At 42.6% G+C, this 15,432-nt stretch overlaps 2 protein-coding genes across 2 annotated transcripts; one reads left to right on the top strand and one right to left on the bottom strand.

Annotated features, from left to right (window-relative positions):
• Window positions 1–244: 244 nt before the first annotated feature.
• ubl4a (ubiquitin like 4A) lies at window positions 245–3,713 on the bottom strand. Its single transcript, XM_061071450.1, has 4 exons — window positions 3,542–3,713; window positions 2,263–2,368; window positions 1,938–2,149; window positions 245–930 (listed from the first exon to the last, which is right to left on the bottom strand). The coding sequence occupies exons 1-4, from the start codon at window positions 3,587–3,589 to the stop codon at window positions 823–825; spliced, it is 474 nt and encodes a 157-aa protein (XP_060927433.1). The 5' UTR covers window positions 3,590–3,713; the 3' UTR covers window positions 245–822.
• A 2,239-nt stretch (window positions 3,714–5,952) lies between these two features.
• prkg1l (protein kinase cGMP-dependent 1, like) lies at window positions 5,953–15,114 on the top strand. The gene is made up of 19 exons (XM_061072068.1): window positions 5,953–6,142; window positions 6,230–6,350; window positions 6,553–6,719; window positions 7,061–7,174; window positions 8,706–8,811; window positions 9,677–9,740; window positions 10,079–10,156; window positions 10,351–10,445; window positions 10,614–10,679; window positions 11,077–11,154; window positions 11,255–11,351; window positions 11,443–11,582; window positions 11,680–11,769; window positions 11,931–12,072; window positions 12,172–12,335; window positions 12,443–12,565; window positions 14,699–14,761; window positions 14,871–14,937; window positions 15,031–15,114. Exons 1-19 carry the CDS (start codon window positions 5,953–5,955, stop codon window positions 15,112–15,114), a joined length of 2,049 nt encoding a protein of 682 aa, XP_060928051.1.
• Window positions 15,115–15,432: the final 318 nt, after the last annotated feature.

Below are 15,432 nucleotides of genomic sequence, written 5' to 3' on the forward strand. Positions count from 1 at the left end.
GCGGTACGAGCGTCACTCTGGAGCAATTTGATTGGTCGTAAAATATGACTCACAAGTGTTCTCAGGCTCTGATTGGTCGACACGTATCGACACTGTTTAGTCCCGCCTTGTGAAGTCCCTTATGACGCGGACGTCCCTTTTTTTTTAACCACTTCCACTTTTAATGTTGATAATAGATCGAAACACTTCCCAATAAATATCATCACTTCTCTGAAATAAAATAACACAAGAAGAAAGGAACATCTGTCTTTTTTCAGTTTTAATGTATGTGTATATATATATATAAACATATTTACAAATCATACAATGACCCATCAGTTACTTATGGGATAAAACATGTTATAACCTTTGCAGTTCGCATAAATGAGTAACAGAAGACACCCAGCAATCATCATCCAAGACAGACATTACTTATAAATAGCCTCCAGTAGAAATGAGTGTCCCCTGGGAGTTGAAGCAGCCAGGGATCATGTGAAACAAACAGCGTGAATAGATTCCTTTGTGTACAAACATTATGTGATCAGGCCTTGTGTCACGACTGCAACATCGATGACGAGGACTAATCCAACGCGGCAACTTTTTTCTTATCCAAGCCCTTTGGTCTTATCCCGCTCCTTTGGTCGTGGATAAGAAAGCCCTGTTGCGGAGACAGTCGTTGTTATCTGTGTTCACATGGCCACTGATTAGGCACACACCAGGGGCTCTGTGCAAGAAAACACATATTTTTTTCCATACCTCACACACTCTAAACACTTTATGCATCTAGGGCACAGAGCGCCTCTGGAAACACAATCACAAAAAGCAACTTCCAACTCGGCGTTCTTAGTCCATGTACGAGGTGTCCATTCCCTCGCCGTCTGGGTGGAGGAGTCTTCCCGCCAAGCGCTCGATGTCATCCAGACTAAGTTGTCGAAGTGAGCGCTCATAGTCCTTGAAGAAAAATATATGAACATATAAAAAAAATTGAGAAACAGCGGGATGAAACTTCTTAACCATGATAAGCTTTATATGTTGTTTTATATTTAACAGAGCATATGAGGATATGAAGGATGATTGTTTGCACGTTTCAGTTTGTTTAGTCTCGAGATACATTATGTATGTATCCTCCTCCCCTTTAATTACAGCTACATAAAGAGTTCAGAGCTCTCATTCAGACAAAGGTAATGCACAATAGGAGATGAGGGATATGAGTCGATCTGATAATGTTGCAGGTATTGTCCTTCCAAGGCTCAGTGAGACAAGCAGGCTACAGCATCAACATTAGTTCATACCTGAATGTGTCTGTAATAAAAACTCAATTTAAGCTACACTGTGTGGAGTTTGACGATCTTGTTGGGTTCTTACCAGTTGTTCTATGCAAACTACTGTATGTTATCGTGTGGCTTTCCACCCTGTAGTGGCTTGAACTAATTGGGTTCCTTTTCTGTTCAAGACCAGTGACAGATAGTTAACTCAACTGAAACGTTTGGTAAAAATTAGACTGTCACCTGCCGATCCAAATGTTAGGACTTGTCAAGGCTTGTCTGAAGATATTAAGCAAAATGACACAGCAGCTACAGAGTCTAAACTTCCTGTTTCTTACAAATTTTCACCGAGACAACTGCACACCTTGCCCATGTTTGGATGAGACACAGAGACGAAACAGTCCTTTTTGGTCTCTTGTGATGAATTATAACTAAAGATAACATAAAATATCTAGTCACTAAATGGAGGGGCCATATTTATACAAACAGAGCAAGACGCAACAAATTTCAATTATAACTGGGTTAAAGCCATTTCAAGCTTCATTTTTAGCATAAGTCGCAAATATTTTACTAATAGTAGTTTAATATTATGTTGTTTAGCAACTCTACATACCTCCATCTCAAAATGGATGACCAAAAATTTAGTTTGATCAGATTAATATTTCTAGGTGCAAAAATGTTGGATTTAAATACCTTAATAAGCTGTTCATGGACTTTTGCTGCATCTGCTGGACTGAAGTTTCTTGCAAGTATCACGGACACAGTCTGCCACACTCCTCCATGTATGTTGCTGCTGCTGCTGCTGGAAGCCATCCCTGAAGCTGCAGTCCTCTCTCCCACTGGGCGGATCACTAGATTCAATTTAGCCTCTGGTCCAATGGAGTAATCACTCAGTCTGTGTTCATCTGAGGAAAGCAATGTAGTATACAAACATATATTATTAAAAGAGACTGATCAGTTACGATCAGTAACAGCTATGTACCAACAATTTGAAACACTTGATAATTGGCAAATTTACCTGCAAGTGCTTTCCCTTTGTAGAGCAGCCGCTGCTGGTTTGCTGGTATGTTGAGACGTTCAGACACAAGTTCTTTAACTGTGGAGACCTTCTCATCTTCAGTCACCTAGAAGAGAAACAACACAAGCACCACACATGATCAAAACTCAAGTGAGATGCAGTCTGTCTTTTGGTTTAGGAGCATAGTCAATCTTCATCTGAATTTGCATTATCTTACCATAAAATAAATGTAAAACCCATGGTCAATGAGGAATTCACTTACTCACACACCTTGCTATATCCTACACATTAGTCTAATAAAAATTAAGGAAAACGAATGGCGTACAGTGGTATTATCCACACCCTTAGCCCAGCAGAAAACCCAATAACAGGGATGTTATGGAGTGGACAGGCACTTTTTGTAACTTGCAGGGCTTGGAGAAACGCATGTTTTATCGTAATCACTGGCAGATTAAAGACAATTTCAGGGTCAATATTAAGCCTGGTTCTCCCTATTTGACACATAATGTAATAAAATGGTCTAGATCAAAACAGATACAAATAAAAAACACTGCACATAAACATCAGACTCAGGGATTATTTAAATGCACCTCTGCCCCCTACACTCTCACACTATCCTGATTCTCTTCACATAGATATATTCCTCTGGGGCGATACATATGAGTGGCTTGTTTTAGCCTCGGTTTAATCCAGTAACGTCATCCCTATAAAACATGTGGGGCTCCACCTCGGGCCAGGACTGACCTACGTCGAAGACTATTGAGTGAAAGACAAATGCTGGTAACTTGTAACGTGGTTAGCTGCTGTGCTGACACAACCTAAAGTACTTTCCTAACATGCTGCGTTATAGATGTATAAAGTTATGATCCTTGTATCCGTCTCACATTCGAGTGCAGCCACCCAAAGAGTTTCAGAGCTCCCGTTCACACAGTGGTGACGAACAATAGGAGAGAAATGATGATGAGTCGATCTGATAACGTTTCAGGTATTGTCCTTCCCAAGGCTGAGCCAAGCAGGCTAGCTCAACGACGATGTGTCTGTAATAAAAACCTAATTTAAGCTACACTGTGGAGTTTGGTGATTGTGTTAGTAGTAGTAACACTAGTTTATAGTGCAGCAGCGTGTGTGTGTGTTAGCTACACTCGCAGGTAGCTGTGCGTGTGTTAGTTCCGCTGCGACCCAGCTAGGCTCCTGTAGAGGCTAATGTGGCGAGTTAAGCTAGCGCCAGGGAGCTAACCAGCTAACAGTAGCAGTTAGCGGACGGTGGGGCTGAACTCACCTGCACGCTGCATTCTTTGCCTTGGAGCGGTTTCACGGTCAGGATCATTTTCAGCCACACTCTGGACTCAACACAACAAAACGACAATCCGTACCTGGATGGAAACTCAACTGTAATCTAGTGACGCTACTATGCTCGTTAAACACAGCTCTCCTCTTGTCAACGGCCCATCTTCTTCTCCCGCAGCTTCGAGCGGCCTGCTTAGGCTCCCAGGGGACACTGCTGCCACCTACTGGCTGCGGGCAGGACAACTCCACCCGAAATTAAGAGGGACGTGGCAAATCCTTTCGCCAGTGAAGCAGAACTGTCTGAATGTGTGGACGCGGATTCATCCCGTAATACCCTTAACCATACATCTAGTAAGAAACGTCCTCAAACTAATGACTTACAGTCTCAAATAATTACATACATCTTAAAATAATGACTTCAATTGAAGAATAATGACTTAATGTCTAAGAATATTGACTTAATAGCTCAGCATAATGACATAATATCTCAAAATAAAGACTGCACTAACCCAAAATAATAATACGATCTTAAAATGACTCAAGATAGTGTCTTAATATCTCACAATAATGACTTAGTATCTGAAAATGATGACTTTTATATATATATATATATATATATATATATATATATATATATATATATATATATATATATATATACTATTCCATAGACAATAATGACACATTGTGCAGATAAAATATAGATCTGGACGTCACAAGGGATGTTACCATTGGGTGTATTGTAATAACAATAATAATCATAAACATAATTATAATTGTAATAATCTATCTCGTCCAAGCACATGTAAAATGTCGTTGTCGTGCGTGAAGCTGTGCCTCTATAATTAGGGCCCGAGCACTGACAGACAGTGAGGCCCTATTGAAATTGTAAGGATTATTACAATATAAATACCAGACCAACAAAGATGAGGGGCCATCAACACACAACTCCGCTCCTGCAGTGACATTGGTCATAGATCAGAGGAATCTTTGATGTCTCGTTAACATTTTTACTGAAAGTGATAATTATATAATCAGCCACTGTGACTATAACCACAATTAAAACGCTATCAAACACAGTTTACACTATTCTGCTGTTGCGTGCGTTTGTATGAAATAGGCAACACGTCATAGTGACAGTGCGAGTGAAAAATAATAGATAGTCCCAGTGCTGCTGCTTGATCCGCGCGCACTTTCATCTCTTTCACATGTTGAAGACATTCAGGAGTGAAATGATTGTGGCTCAGACGCACCTATATTCCCCAGGGCTGTGCAACTCTCTGAAGACAATCTGACCCAGTTGGGATCAGACCAGCTCGTTCATTTCTCATTACACGTCCTCCACAGTGCTGATCACGTGGTTGCCTGCTGTGTGCGCTCAGCCCTGCTCCTGTCAGCCCCGGAGCGGGAGAGCAGGAGCATCCTTCACTGAGGAGATCTGCACCTGTCGACTGGACAGTGGACACACAGCAGCTCGACCTGATCAGCACAAGTCCGCACAAAGACTTCCACAACACACTGCAAGTGGTGAGTGATCTGTGTGTGCGTGTGTGTGTGTGTGTGTGTGTGTGGTGTTATAATCTGCAGGACTGTTTGTAAACACAGATGTTTTAACATGACTCATTTTCTTTTGTCAGATTTGATCATTTTTTCATTTATCCATTAAAAAGACGTGTGGCTGCGGGCGCGCCTCTGACCCAAAGTGGAAAAACAAAATCAATATTGTATTTCCGTTGGGACTTAAAGTGTGTGGCATTCAATTTAGAGTTTATAGTGACCTTATTTATTTCAAATCAGAGAGTGTTTTTATTGTATTAATCTGCCAGAGCACTTCTAGTTTCGTGTCCCTTATTTTCCCGTGAGTATGAAAAGTGTCGGTGATCTCTATTTTCATTTAAGATGTGGGAGAGAAAGAGGAAAAGACAAATCTGTAAAATAATACTCTATCTATCTATCCGTCTGTCTGTCTAGCTGTCTGTCTGTCTGTCTATCTATCTATCTATTATATCTTTCTATATTAATCTATTCATTGATATGTCAATATCTTTATATATCTACATCGTTATCTTTCTACTTAGATACGCATGCAGCATACTCTTCTGTCTATGCTATTGAATTATTCTTAATGGAGCCTTTGGTCATTACTGATTCCCCTGATATGTTATTTATAATTTTGGTGAATCAATATATTAATTATTGTCAATATTATTGTCAGTAACCACAGGGAAAAAGATGCACATTCATTTGAGAAGTATCAAGCTTTGGATCATCTGAAATTGCCGCAACAGGGGGAATCAATGCAAATTATACTAATGCAGAAATCTCACTCTCTCTGTGTATGTACACTATGTGGATGTGTGTGTGTGTGTTTTTATGTGTTTTGACATTTGGTATTTGCAGGAAATGGGGACACTGCGGGACCTCCAGTTTGCCCTGCAACTAAAGATCGAGGAGCTTCGCCAGAGGGACACGCTGATAGACGAGTTAGAGCTGGAGCTGGACACCAAGGATGAACTTATTCGCCGACTCCAGGACGAGCTGGATCGCCACAGAGCCACCGTCTCCCTCCCAGGAGCCTCTGCAGCCAGTGCAGGTACATGCTGCTTCAATGTGTCACATTTGGACTCGCCCCAAACAGGCAGCACAGGCCCCTAACCCTGTGTTTTATTTCCCCCATTAGTTTGCTCAGCTCAATTCGAGGACGGAGCTAAAAGGATGACAGTAATTTCTGAGCCCTTCAGTCTGGAGCCGGGGAATCTGGCCATGGCTTCACATAGAAGCAGCTGTGACAAAAGCCAGGCGTAAGAGCACACACAGCGTTCCCTCAGCCCCCACCGGCTTGCACTGAACAAATCTGCCTCACAAATGTTCAAGGCTTCACCCGACCGCGTCTCTCAGACTCTGAATAAATACAATATTTCTAATCATTTTCAAACACTCTTGCTCATGTCGCCGAATATGACTTGAATGTGACCTCAAGCATGCCACCTTCCATCCCCTCAGGTCCCACAGGCTGATTCAGGCAGCGTTTTTGAAAAGCGACTTGTTGAAGAACCTTGACGAAGGAGAAATCGTGGCCGTCATCGCCTGCATGTATCCAACCATCATCAATCAAGGCTGCTGTGTCTTTCAGGAGGGAACCGCCGGGACCCAGGCTTACGTTTTAGAAGGTGAATCATTTCTTTCTTACACCAGATACCATTAATCAAACTGCAGCACACCTCACCCTTCTGTCAACATCATTAACACCTCAGTGAGTTGACAGGTGCTCAGATGAAACATTGGATTTGATCATATCTTTTGTTTACCTGCTTTTACACGCCCGCCTCACAATTCATTTATGCCTTGTGTCGAAATGTCAAGGGATGATTTCATAATCTGTTGTTTGTGCAGGGCATCGCGGACAGCTCTCGACAGTCCTCTTTGTTCTCTGACACGTTAACACGGGCATGTAACAGTCGTACGTGTTGTGTACACGCTGTTTGCTCAATGACTGTGTGTTTATTGACAGAAGGGAGCATGGAGGTGACAAAAGACGGAGAGAGGCTGCAAACAATGGAGCCGGAGGATGTGTTTGGAGAGCTGGCTCTGCTCTACAACTGCACACACACCTACTCTGCCTCAGGTACCAAAGCGGTTTGGTTTTGGCTTCCTGATTTCTATACTTTTGCATGCAGGAGTCACTGTCACTCCAAAACAACTCCGGTGGAGTTTCACTGTGATTACTCTTGAATTGTTTGGCACATGAATAATTCTTGTTTGAGAGTCGATCAGAAGCAGGCGGATTTCTGGCAGTCGTCTTAGGACAGAAGACGTCGGCTGAATTTAAAACCAGACCTTTTGATATCTTAGACAACAGCACAGCTTCAAATGTTTTTTTCTCGGAGATGTGGGGAATTAAAACATTTTCTGCTTTCCTGCGCTAACGCTGTCGTTGGAATGCCACACGTCCTCCCTGCAATCCAGCATGCATTAACTGAATTTTCACTCCCACGTTTACAAGTAATGTTTGAAAATAGTTTGCATTCAGTTCTCTCTTCTCATAACTTGTCCCACATACATGGTGTAAAAATTGTACATAGTCCCCACAGAAAATAGAAAGTGCTCTACCATCTCCTTTCAGTGTCTGATCACAGAGTCCTGTGGGAAAACCTTTTTCAGCCATCGCATCTGACCTGGTTTCACAAGTAGAGACTGGAAACAACCAGAATCAGTCTAAATTGAAAAAAAGCTCTTGTTTGCTCCCTTAGCATCACATTCCCTTTGTGCTGCTTTCTTTATCTTGCAACCAGGAGGCCGTTTCAATTTCATGTTTGTTCTCTGGTAACAATGCTCAGCTCATGTCTGCTCTCTGTTGTCCTTCGCTCCATGCCCATTTCTGTCAGCCTTTCCCTTTGCCTCTGTTCAGGGCCCCACTGTGTTTATCTCCCTCCTGACCTGAAATGACTTTTTTCTCCCTCCATTGTTGCCATGTGAGACCATCAATAAGGCGTTTGGTCTCGTTTATTGTCACTGAGATGAAGGTGCAGATGAAAACACGGCGTCCTGATCAGGCTGTGCAGGTTCTGAAGAAAATGTCAGAAACTCCTACTGTGAGACATTTGAGAATTGTACTCTGCAAAGGATTGATTCAGAGACACATGAAACAAGCAGTCGCCTTGAAATGTGCATCATGTGGTGCTGAAGTGAAAACCGATGGGTAAATCTAAATGGGCGAACGGAGATATCAAAGCTGCACCTTTTTCTCAGACCCTGGATCTAATTAGACCGTCTAGGGGACATCTCTTTTGATTTCTAGGAAGCTTTAGTGAATCAATCAATATGGGTCATAATTAATTTACAACTCTCTCAAGCTCTATTATGTAGAGAGAGGTTGATTAAGGCTGAGGAAAGCAGATTAGATTTATATTAAAAATCTTTTCGAAGGACAATAAGCTCACACTTAATTTATTCTGTCTTTTTTTTTTATAATGCATACCATCTGCTCTCCAGACTGTACCTCATGATCCTGCAGGGCACACCCACATCCATCACAGACTATGTGTGTCACTTTCAGCTGTTTCAATACCTGCTTCTCGATTACGCCTCCACCTGAGCTCCGGTGTCACTGACACAACCTTAACCCAATGTCTGTGTCTGTGTCGTGTGATCTGCAGCACTGACGGACAGCAGGCTGTGGGTGCTGGACTGCAAGAGCTACCAGACTGTCCTCATGCAGAGTGGTCTCAACAGCCTGTCTCACACCATTGAGCTGCTTAGCAGGTGAAGATAGGACATGAGACAGGCCCAGAGAGTTGCTTTCTATTCTAATGTCTTCAACACATCACCAGGAGGTCACATTGTTCAGAGGTCACCATGCTGCATTGAAGGCCTTTTACACTGTCCTTAATATTCAAGATTCAAAGATCTTTATTGCCATTATATTAGCTACCATGGCATTTTAAGAGGCTTCTCTCTTCAGTCAAAGTATATAAAAAAAAGTGTAATAAAAAATAATAATAGCAGCAAGAAAGTTTCATATTAAGGTTAATTAACATAACATTAAAGAAAAATTCACTCATTATCTACTCATCACTATGCTGATGAAGGGGTGGGTTAAGTGTTTGAGTCCCCAAATCCCTTTTGGAGTCTCAGGGGTAAACAGCGTTACAGCCAAATCCAATGCAACTGATGTAAATGGTGACCAATTCTTCAAACGTATAATAACAACAGACAAAAAAAGCATAAAATGCTGCTCATGTGGTGTCATCCAAGTGTCCCTAAGCCTCGGCATTCATATTCGACATGAAATGGTTACATTTACACCATGTTTTAAGGCGAAATTACCTCCTTGATTCACGCACGAATGCGGATCCGAAGGAGGATAATAGCAGATTTGAATCCCGGCATATGACTGGCATAGTCGTGAGTAGTCAATGAGCGAATTTTCATTTTATGGTGATCTATCCCTTTAACATATTTAACTCTATAGAATAGAATAAGGCATATTTACCCTTTCATCTTTCATATCAACTCTCCAATATATTTTTCTGTTATGATTAAGCACCTAGAAAATGTGGAAAATCTAACCGTTAGCAGGCCTGTCACAGTGGATGATATATCTGAGTGTGTCTCTGTGTGTCTGCAGCGTTCCCTTCCTCCAGTCGTTGCCAGAGAATGTCATCATGAAAATGTGTGATCTCATGGAGGAGGTACAGATTAAGTTCCTAAAATCTGAAGCATCGCTATTGTGTGCCCGTCGCTCGCTCTTCTAACAGACGCCAGTCGACAGATTATGTGCGCAGACGGAAGGAGCTTGTGTAAACATGATTGCTTACAGGCCGTCCCTCTGCATTTTCTATTCTCGGCTTCCTTTGCGTTGCATCAGTTAACAAGCAGGTGCATTGATAGCTCCAGAATGAATCCTTCATTGTTACCATCCGTCATCTCTGTGTGTGTGGAAGAGATGTGGTTGTTTTTTCTTTTCATGCTCTTTTTAAATGGCTCTCCACTGTTGTTCTCGCTCCTCACTGTCATTTGTGCTCCACAGACGCTCTACACAGAAGGAGACTACATCACTCAACAAGGGGCCACAGGAGACACCTTTTATATCATCAGCAAAGGCCAGGTAAAGCTTTATGCTCTTTGCTGAATGATAAAATAAGGCTTTTCAGAAATTATAAATTTGTAGTGTGGAGGTGAAAAAGCCAGGACAGCCTTAGAAATTGCTTTATGATGGCAATAATTGACTTTTGGTACTTTTCTGCATTGCTCTCCACCATCAGGCTTCGTTTTCCATTACTTCTCCTTTGGATTTGGCAGGTGAAAGTGACTGAAAAGAAGCCGGGGCACGAGGAGCACACGATCCATTCTAAACTCTCTGAGAGAAAGTGGTTTGGAGAAAAAGCTCTGTGGGGGTAAGAGGAAAGAAATGATAGACTTTAAAAAGATGCTGCAAAGAAAAGTATGTATAGTTTTCACCAGCTTTTAGAAAACTGATGTATATATATATTAATATGATATTAATACATTCTCTTTTTAAGTTTGTGCTTTGCATTGATGACATTATGTTTTAATGTCTTTAGAGCAGAAGTTCACACTGTGAGTGTGGTTGCTGCAGGTCCAGTTACCTGCCTGGTAATAAACAGACAGTAAGTGGCTGGTTTGTGTTCACAAAACTACCTACACACCTTCTCCAAGGCTCAACATGAAACCACATTTCAATTCACTAGATCAGGATATTTAGTTGCACCAAATAACACACGCTAATAATTATCAGTCCAGTTTTGATCAAAGCCATAAATTATTCTCTCAGAAATCAATGAAAAGATTGAAAAGACCATTTATCTCGCTATGTTAAAGAAAGTGGTACAAAATTGACTGGATCCACACCAAAATTAAATGGGTTCTTCCTTGGTTCATCCCCCACCCACCAACAAACAAATGCAGACAAAAATATAACCTCCCTGGCAGAGGTAATAATATTTACCCTTTTGTTTGTCATATATCCAGAGATGTGTAGAATATTCAACTGCTTCTGTGTTTCAGGAGCTTTAAAGACATCATCGACGGGTTGGCGTTAGGCTGCAGTGACGAAATGCAGCAGAGACGTGACTCCAAAGTCGAGTGAGAAGAATTACGCTACTGATTCGTACAAGAAATACATTTTATCAGCACATATAGAAAACCCAAGATATCATCTCACCCCAGTTTCCCTTGTGGGCAGGTCAGACGAGGATGACAGCCTCCTCTCATCCTCCACCTTAAGTGATTTCCACATCCTTCGCACTCTAGCAGCTGAGGAGTTTGGTCACGTAGACCTGGTGAGAGTTGATATTAACCCGTGCGACACTGTGATCCCACAGGAGGGTCAGTGTTTCTGTAATGTAATCTATTGACTTTCACCTCCGTCAGGTACAACTAAAGAGCGACATCAACTGTCTTTATGCCATGAGGGTCCTGAAGAAGAAGCTGATTCTCGACAGCGGCCAACGTGAGCACATCCTGAGAGAGGGGCGCATCCTCATGGACACTAACTGTCCATTCATTGTCAGGTGTCTGACAATACTTATCTAACACACAAGTTTTTTAAACAATACTATACTATATAATATATTGATGATTACAAATATTATAACTTGTTGATTACAGGCTACATAAAACCTTCAGAGACGCTGAGTGTCTGTACATGTTGACAGAGGCTTGTCTTGGAGGGGATTTATTCAGTCTGCTCACAGATAAGTAAGTATTTTTGAATATCAAGAAATAACAATTCGAGACACGTTTTGTCATCACTCTGATAAAATATTTATAATCATAGCTTTCATTTGAAGCCTTTAACCGGGGTTTGATGTGTTGCATCACATATTTGTTTAAATCAGCCCTCCTTCACACTGTTTCAGAGGATGTTTGGACGAGTGCAGCACCAGGTTCTACACAGCTTGTGTTGTGGAGGCCTTGACCTTTCTCCACTGCAGAGGAGTCATCTATAGAGACGTCAAGCCTGAAAATGTTGTGCTGGACCAGCACGGTTATGCCAAACTGGTGCCACACCATTCGTAATTTGTTTACTCTGTTTTAAAATATTGATTGATTATTGTCATTTTAACTAAAGCTATCTGTACTGATGTGTGCATTTTGCAGGTTGGCTCCAGATGTGTGAAGCAGGTGGAGGTGGGTAAGAGAACCTGGACGTTCTGTGGCTCACTGGGCTACATGGCGCCTGAAATCATCCTGAACAGAGGCCACAGTCTGTCTGCAGACTTCTGGTCCCTGGGCATCTTTGTGTTTGAGCTGCTGAGTGGTGGGTGAGTTTTAGACCACTGTGCAGGCCGGCAGGAGTTTTTCAGCTCATCTGTTGAGTTGCAAATTAAAGTGATTGTGACAGTTATATATTTTTTTTCTCTCTCTCCAGGCTCCCGTTCAGTGGCTCTGACACAATGAAGATTCTCACTGCAACAATTGGCGGCATCGATCAGATCAACTTCCCCAAGAACATCAGCACAAGTGCCTCCAGTCTCATAAAGAAACTTTGCAGGTGACTAAAGCATGAATTATTATGTGAATGTTAATAATGAACCTACCTACCCACCCACCTACCTACCGACCTATCTACCCACCAACGTACCTACCTACCTACCTACCTACCTACCTACCTACCTACCTACCTACCTACCTACCTACCTACCTACCTACCTACCTACCTACCTACCTACCTACCTACCTATCTACCTACTTACCTACCTACCCACCAACCTACCTACCTACCTACCTACCTATCTACCTACTTACCTACTTACCTACCTACCTACCTACTTATCTAACTACCTACCTACCTACCTACCTACCTACCTACCTACCTACCTACCTACCTACCTACCTACCTACCTACCTACCTACCTACCTACCTATCTACCTACTTACCTACCTACTTACCTACCTACCTACCTACCTACCTACCTACCTACCTACCCACCTACCTACTTACCGACCTAACTATCTACCTACCTACCTACCCACCTACCTACCGACCTATCTACCCACCAACCTACCTACCTACCTACCTACCTACCTACCTACCTACCTACCTACCTACCTACCTACCTACCTACCTACATACCTACCTACCTACCTACCTACCCACCTACCTACCTACCCACCTACCTACCTACCGACCTAACTATCTACCTACTTACCTACCTACCCACCTACCTACTTACCGACCTAACTATCTACCTACCTACCTACCCACCTACCTACCGACCTATCTACCCACCAACCTACCTACCTACCTACCTACCTACCTACCTACCTACCTACCTACCTACCTACCTACCTACCTACCTACCTACCTACTTACCTACCTACCTACCCACCAACCTACCTACCTACCCACCAACCTACCTACCTACCTACCTATCTACCTACTTACCTACCTACCTTCCTACTTATCTACCTACCTACCTACCTACCTACCTACCTACCTACCTACCTACCTACCTACCTACCTACCTACCTACCTACCTACCCACCCACCTACCTACCGACCTATCTACCCACCAACCTACCTACCTACCTACCTACCTACCTACCTACCTACCTACCTACCTACCTACCTACCTACCTACCTATCTACCTACTTACCTACCTACCTACCTACTTATCTAACTACCTACCTACCTACCAACCTACCTACCTACCTACCTACCTACCTACCTACCTACCTACCTACCTACCTACCTACCTACCTACCTACCTATCTACCTACTTACCTACCTACTTACCTACCTACCTACCTACCTACCTACCTACCTACCTACCTACCTACCTACCTACCTACCTACCTACCTACCTACCTACCTATCTACCTACCCACCTACCTACCTACCCACCTACCTACCTACCTACCTACCTACCTACCTACCGACCTAACTATCTACCTACTTACCTACCTACCCACCTACCTACTTACCGACCTAACTATCTACCTAACTATCTACCTACCTACCCACCTACCTACCTACCTACCTACCTACCTACCTAACTATCTACCTACCTACCTACCTACCTACCTACCTACCTACCTACCTACCTACCTACCTACCTACCGACCTACCCACCAACCTACCTACCTACCTACCTACCTATCTACCCACCTACCTACCTACCTACCTACCTACCTACCTACCTACCTACCTACCTACCTACCTACCTACCTACCTACCTACCTACCTACCTACCTAACTATCTACCTACCTACCTACCCACCTACCTACCTACCGACCTACCCACCAACCAACCAACCTACCTATCTACCCACCAACCTACCTACCTACCTATCTACCTACTTACCTACTTACCTGCCTTCCTATCTACCTATCTATATCTACTTATCATATCTATTTAGCTATATAAAGCCTATCTCTATCAAAATACTTTTATAGCATATCTATAGGATATATATTTCTCTGGCTACATCAATATATTAATACATTTCCTCCCTTCCAGACCAGACACGCACACAGGCAGACAGCAGCAGCACATTAAGAGAGGGTGCAGGTGTATTGGAGCCGACCTTTGCAGCGACACCATCTTTTGAAAAGACTGAATCTGATTATTAATTCAAAGTTTATATATCTGTGTGTTCTGTTTTCCGCCCTCCGTCACCAAGGAGCAGCCCCTCTGAGAGACTGGGCAGTCTCGGAAACGGGGCCAAGGACATCCACAAGCACAAGTGAGGCCACAGATTTATTACACTGGAGAAAAACACAGCACTGAGGCCTGAGCTTGGAAACAACACGCTCGGATAGGTTGTGACGCTCTGTTGTTCTTGTTTCATTCAGGTGGTTTGAAGGATTTGACTGGGAAGGACTTTGTAAAAACACATTAAGAGCCCCAGTTATTCCCAAAGTAAGACGCTTTGTGTTTGGCTTATTGTTGTTTTGAGATAAAATAGTGAGAAAAGGCCCAGATTCTTTTGTTGACTTTTTTCTTGTCCTTCAGGTGAAGCATCCTTCTGACAGCAGCGTCTGTGGGGATTACACTGTGGACGCTGCCGAGCTGCACACAAACTGGGATGATTTCTGACGCTGTGTGAGCTGTGAACAATCAGGGTGAAAAAAAATCATTCAGACAATTCCTCATCACTCACAGGTTTAGTCCTCATGAATAATTCATTACTCCCCATCAAGAATTCATTATATTTTCAGACAAGAACATTTTTCCACAGTATCGGTTTGTGTTGCTGTTTGATAAATGACCCTGCTGTTGGCTGTGTGGAGCTGAAACTGTTGCTTTTGATGTAGAACCTCTATAGATTTATAAACACAGTCGTTCAGTGATGTCACCGCTGTTGAATGTATCTCAATAAACTGATAATCTACACGAGACCGTCTTTGTTTTCCT

The sequence above is a fragment of the Limanda limanda genome, chromosome 5 (genome assembly GCF_963576545.1).
Source record: "Limanda limanda chromosome 5, fLimLim1.1, whole genome shotgun sequence".
NCBI lineage: Eukaryota > Metazoa > Chordata > Actinopteri > Pleuronectiformes > Pleuronectidae > Limanda > Limanda limanda.

Coding starts and splice junctions, on each gene's coding strand:
- ubl4a (XM_061071450.1), bottom strand. CDS start 3,589: ATGATCCTGACCGTGAAACCGCTCCAAGGCAAAGAATGCAGCGTGCAG. Junction 2,369..3,541: donor GCAAAGAATGCAGCGTGCAG/GTGAGTTCAGCC, acceptor TTTCTCTTCTAG/GTGACTGAAGATGAGAAGGT. Junction 2,150..2,262: donor CAAAGGGAAAGCACTTGCAG/GTAAATTTGCCA, acceptor TGCTTTCCTCAG/ATGAACACAGACTGAGTGAT.
- prkg1l (XM_061072068.1), top strand. CDS start 5,953: ATGGGGACACTGCGGGACCTCCAGTTTGCCCTGCAACTAAAGATCGAG. Junction 12,336..12,442: donor TTTGAGCTGCTGAGTGGTGG/GTGAGTTTTAGA, acceptor CTCTCTCTCCAG/GCTCCCGTTCAGTGGCTCTG. Junction 14,938..15,030: donor GAGCCCCAGTTATTCCCAAA/GTAAGACGCTTT, acceptor CTTGTCCTTCAG/GTGAAGCATCCTTCTGACAG.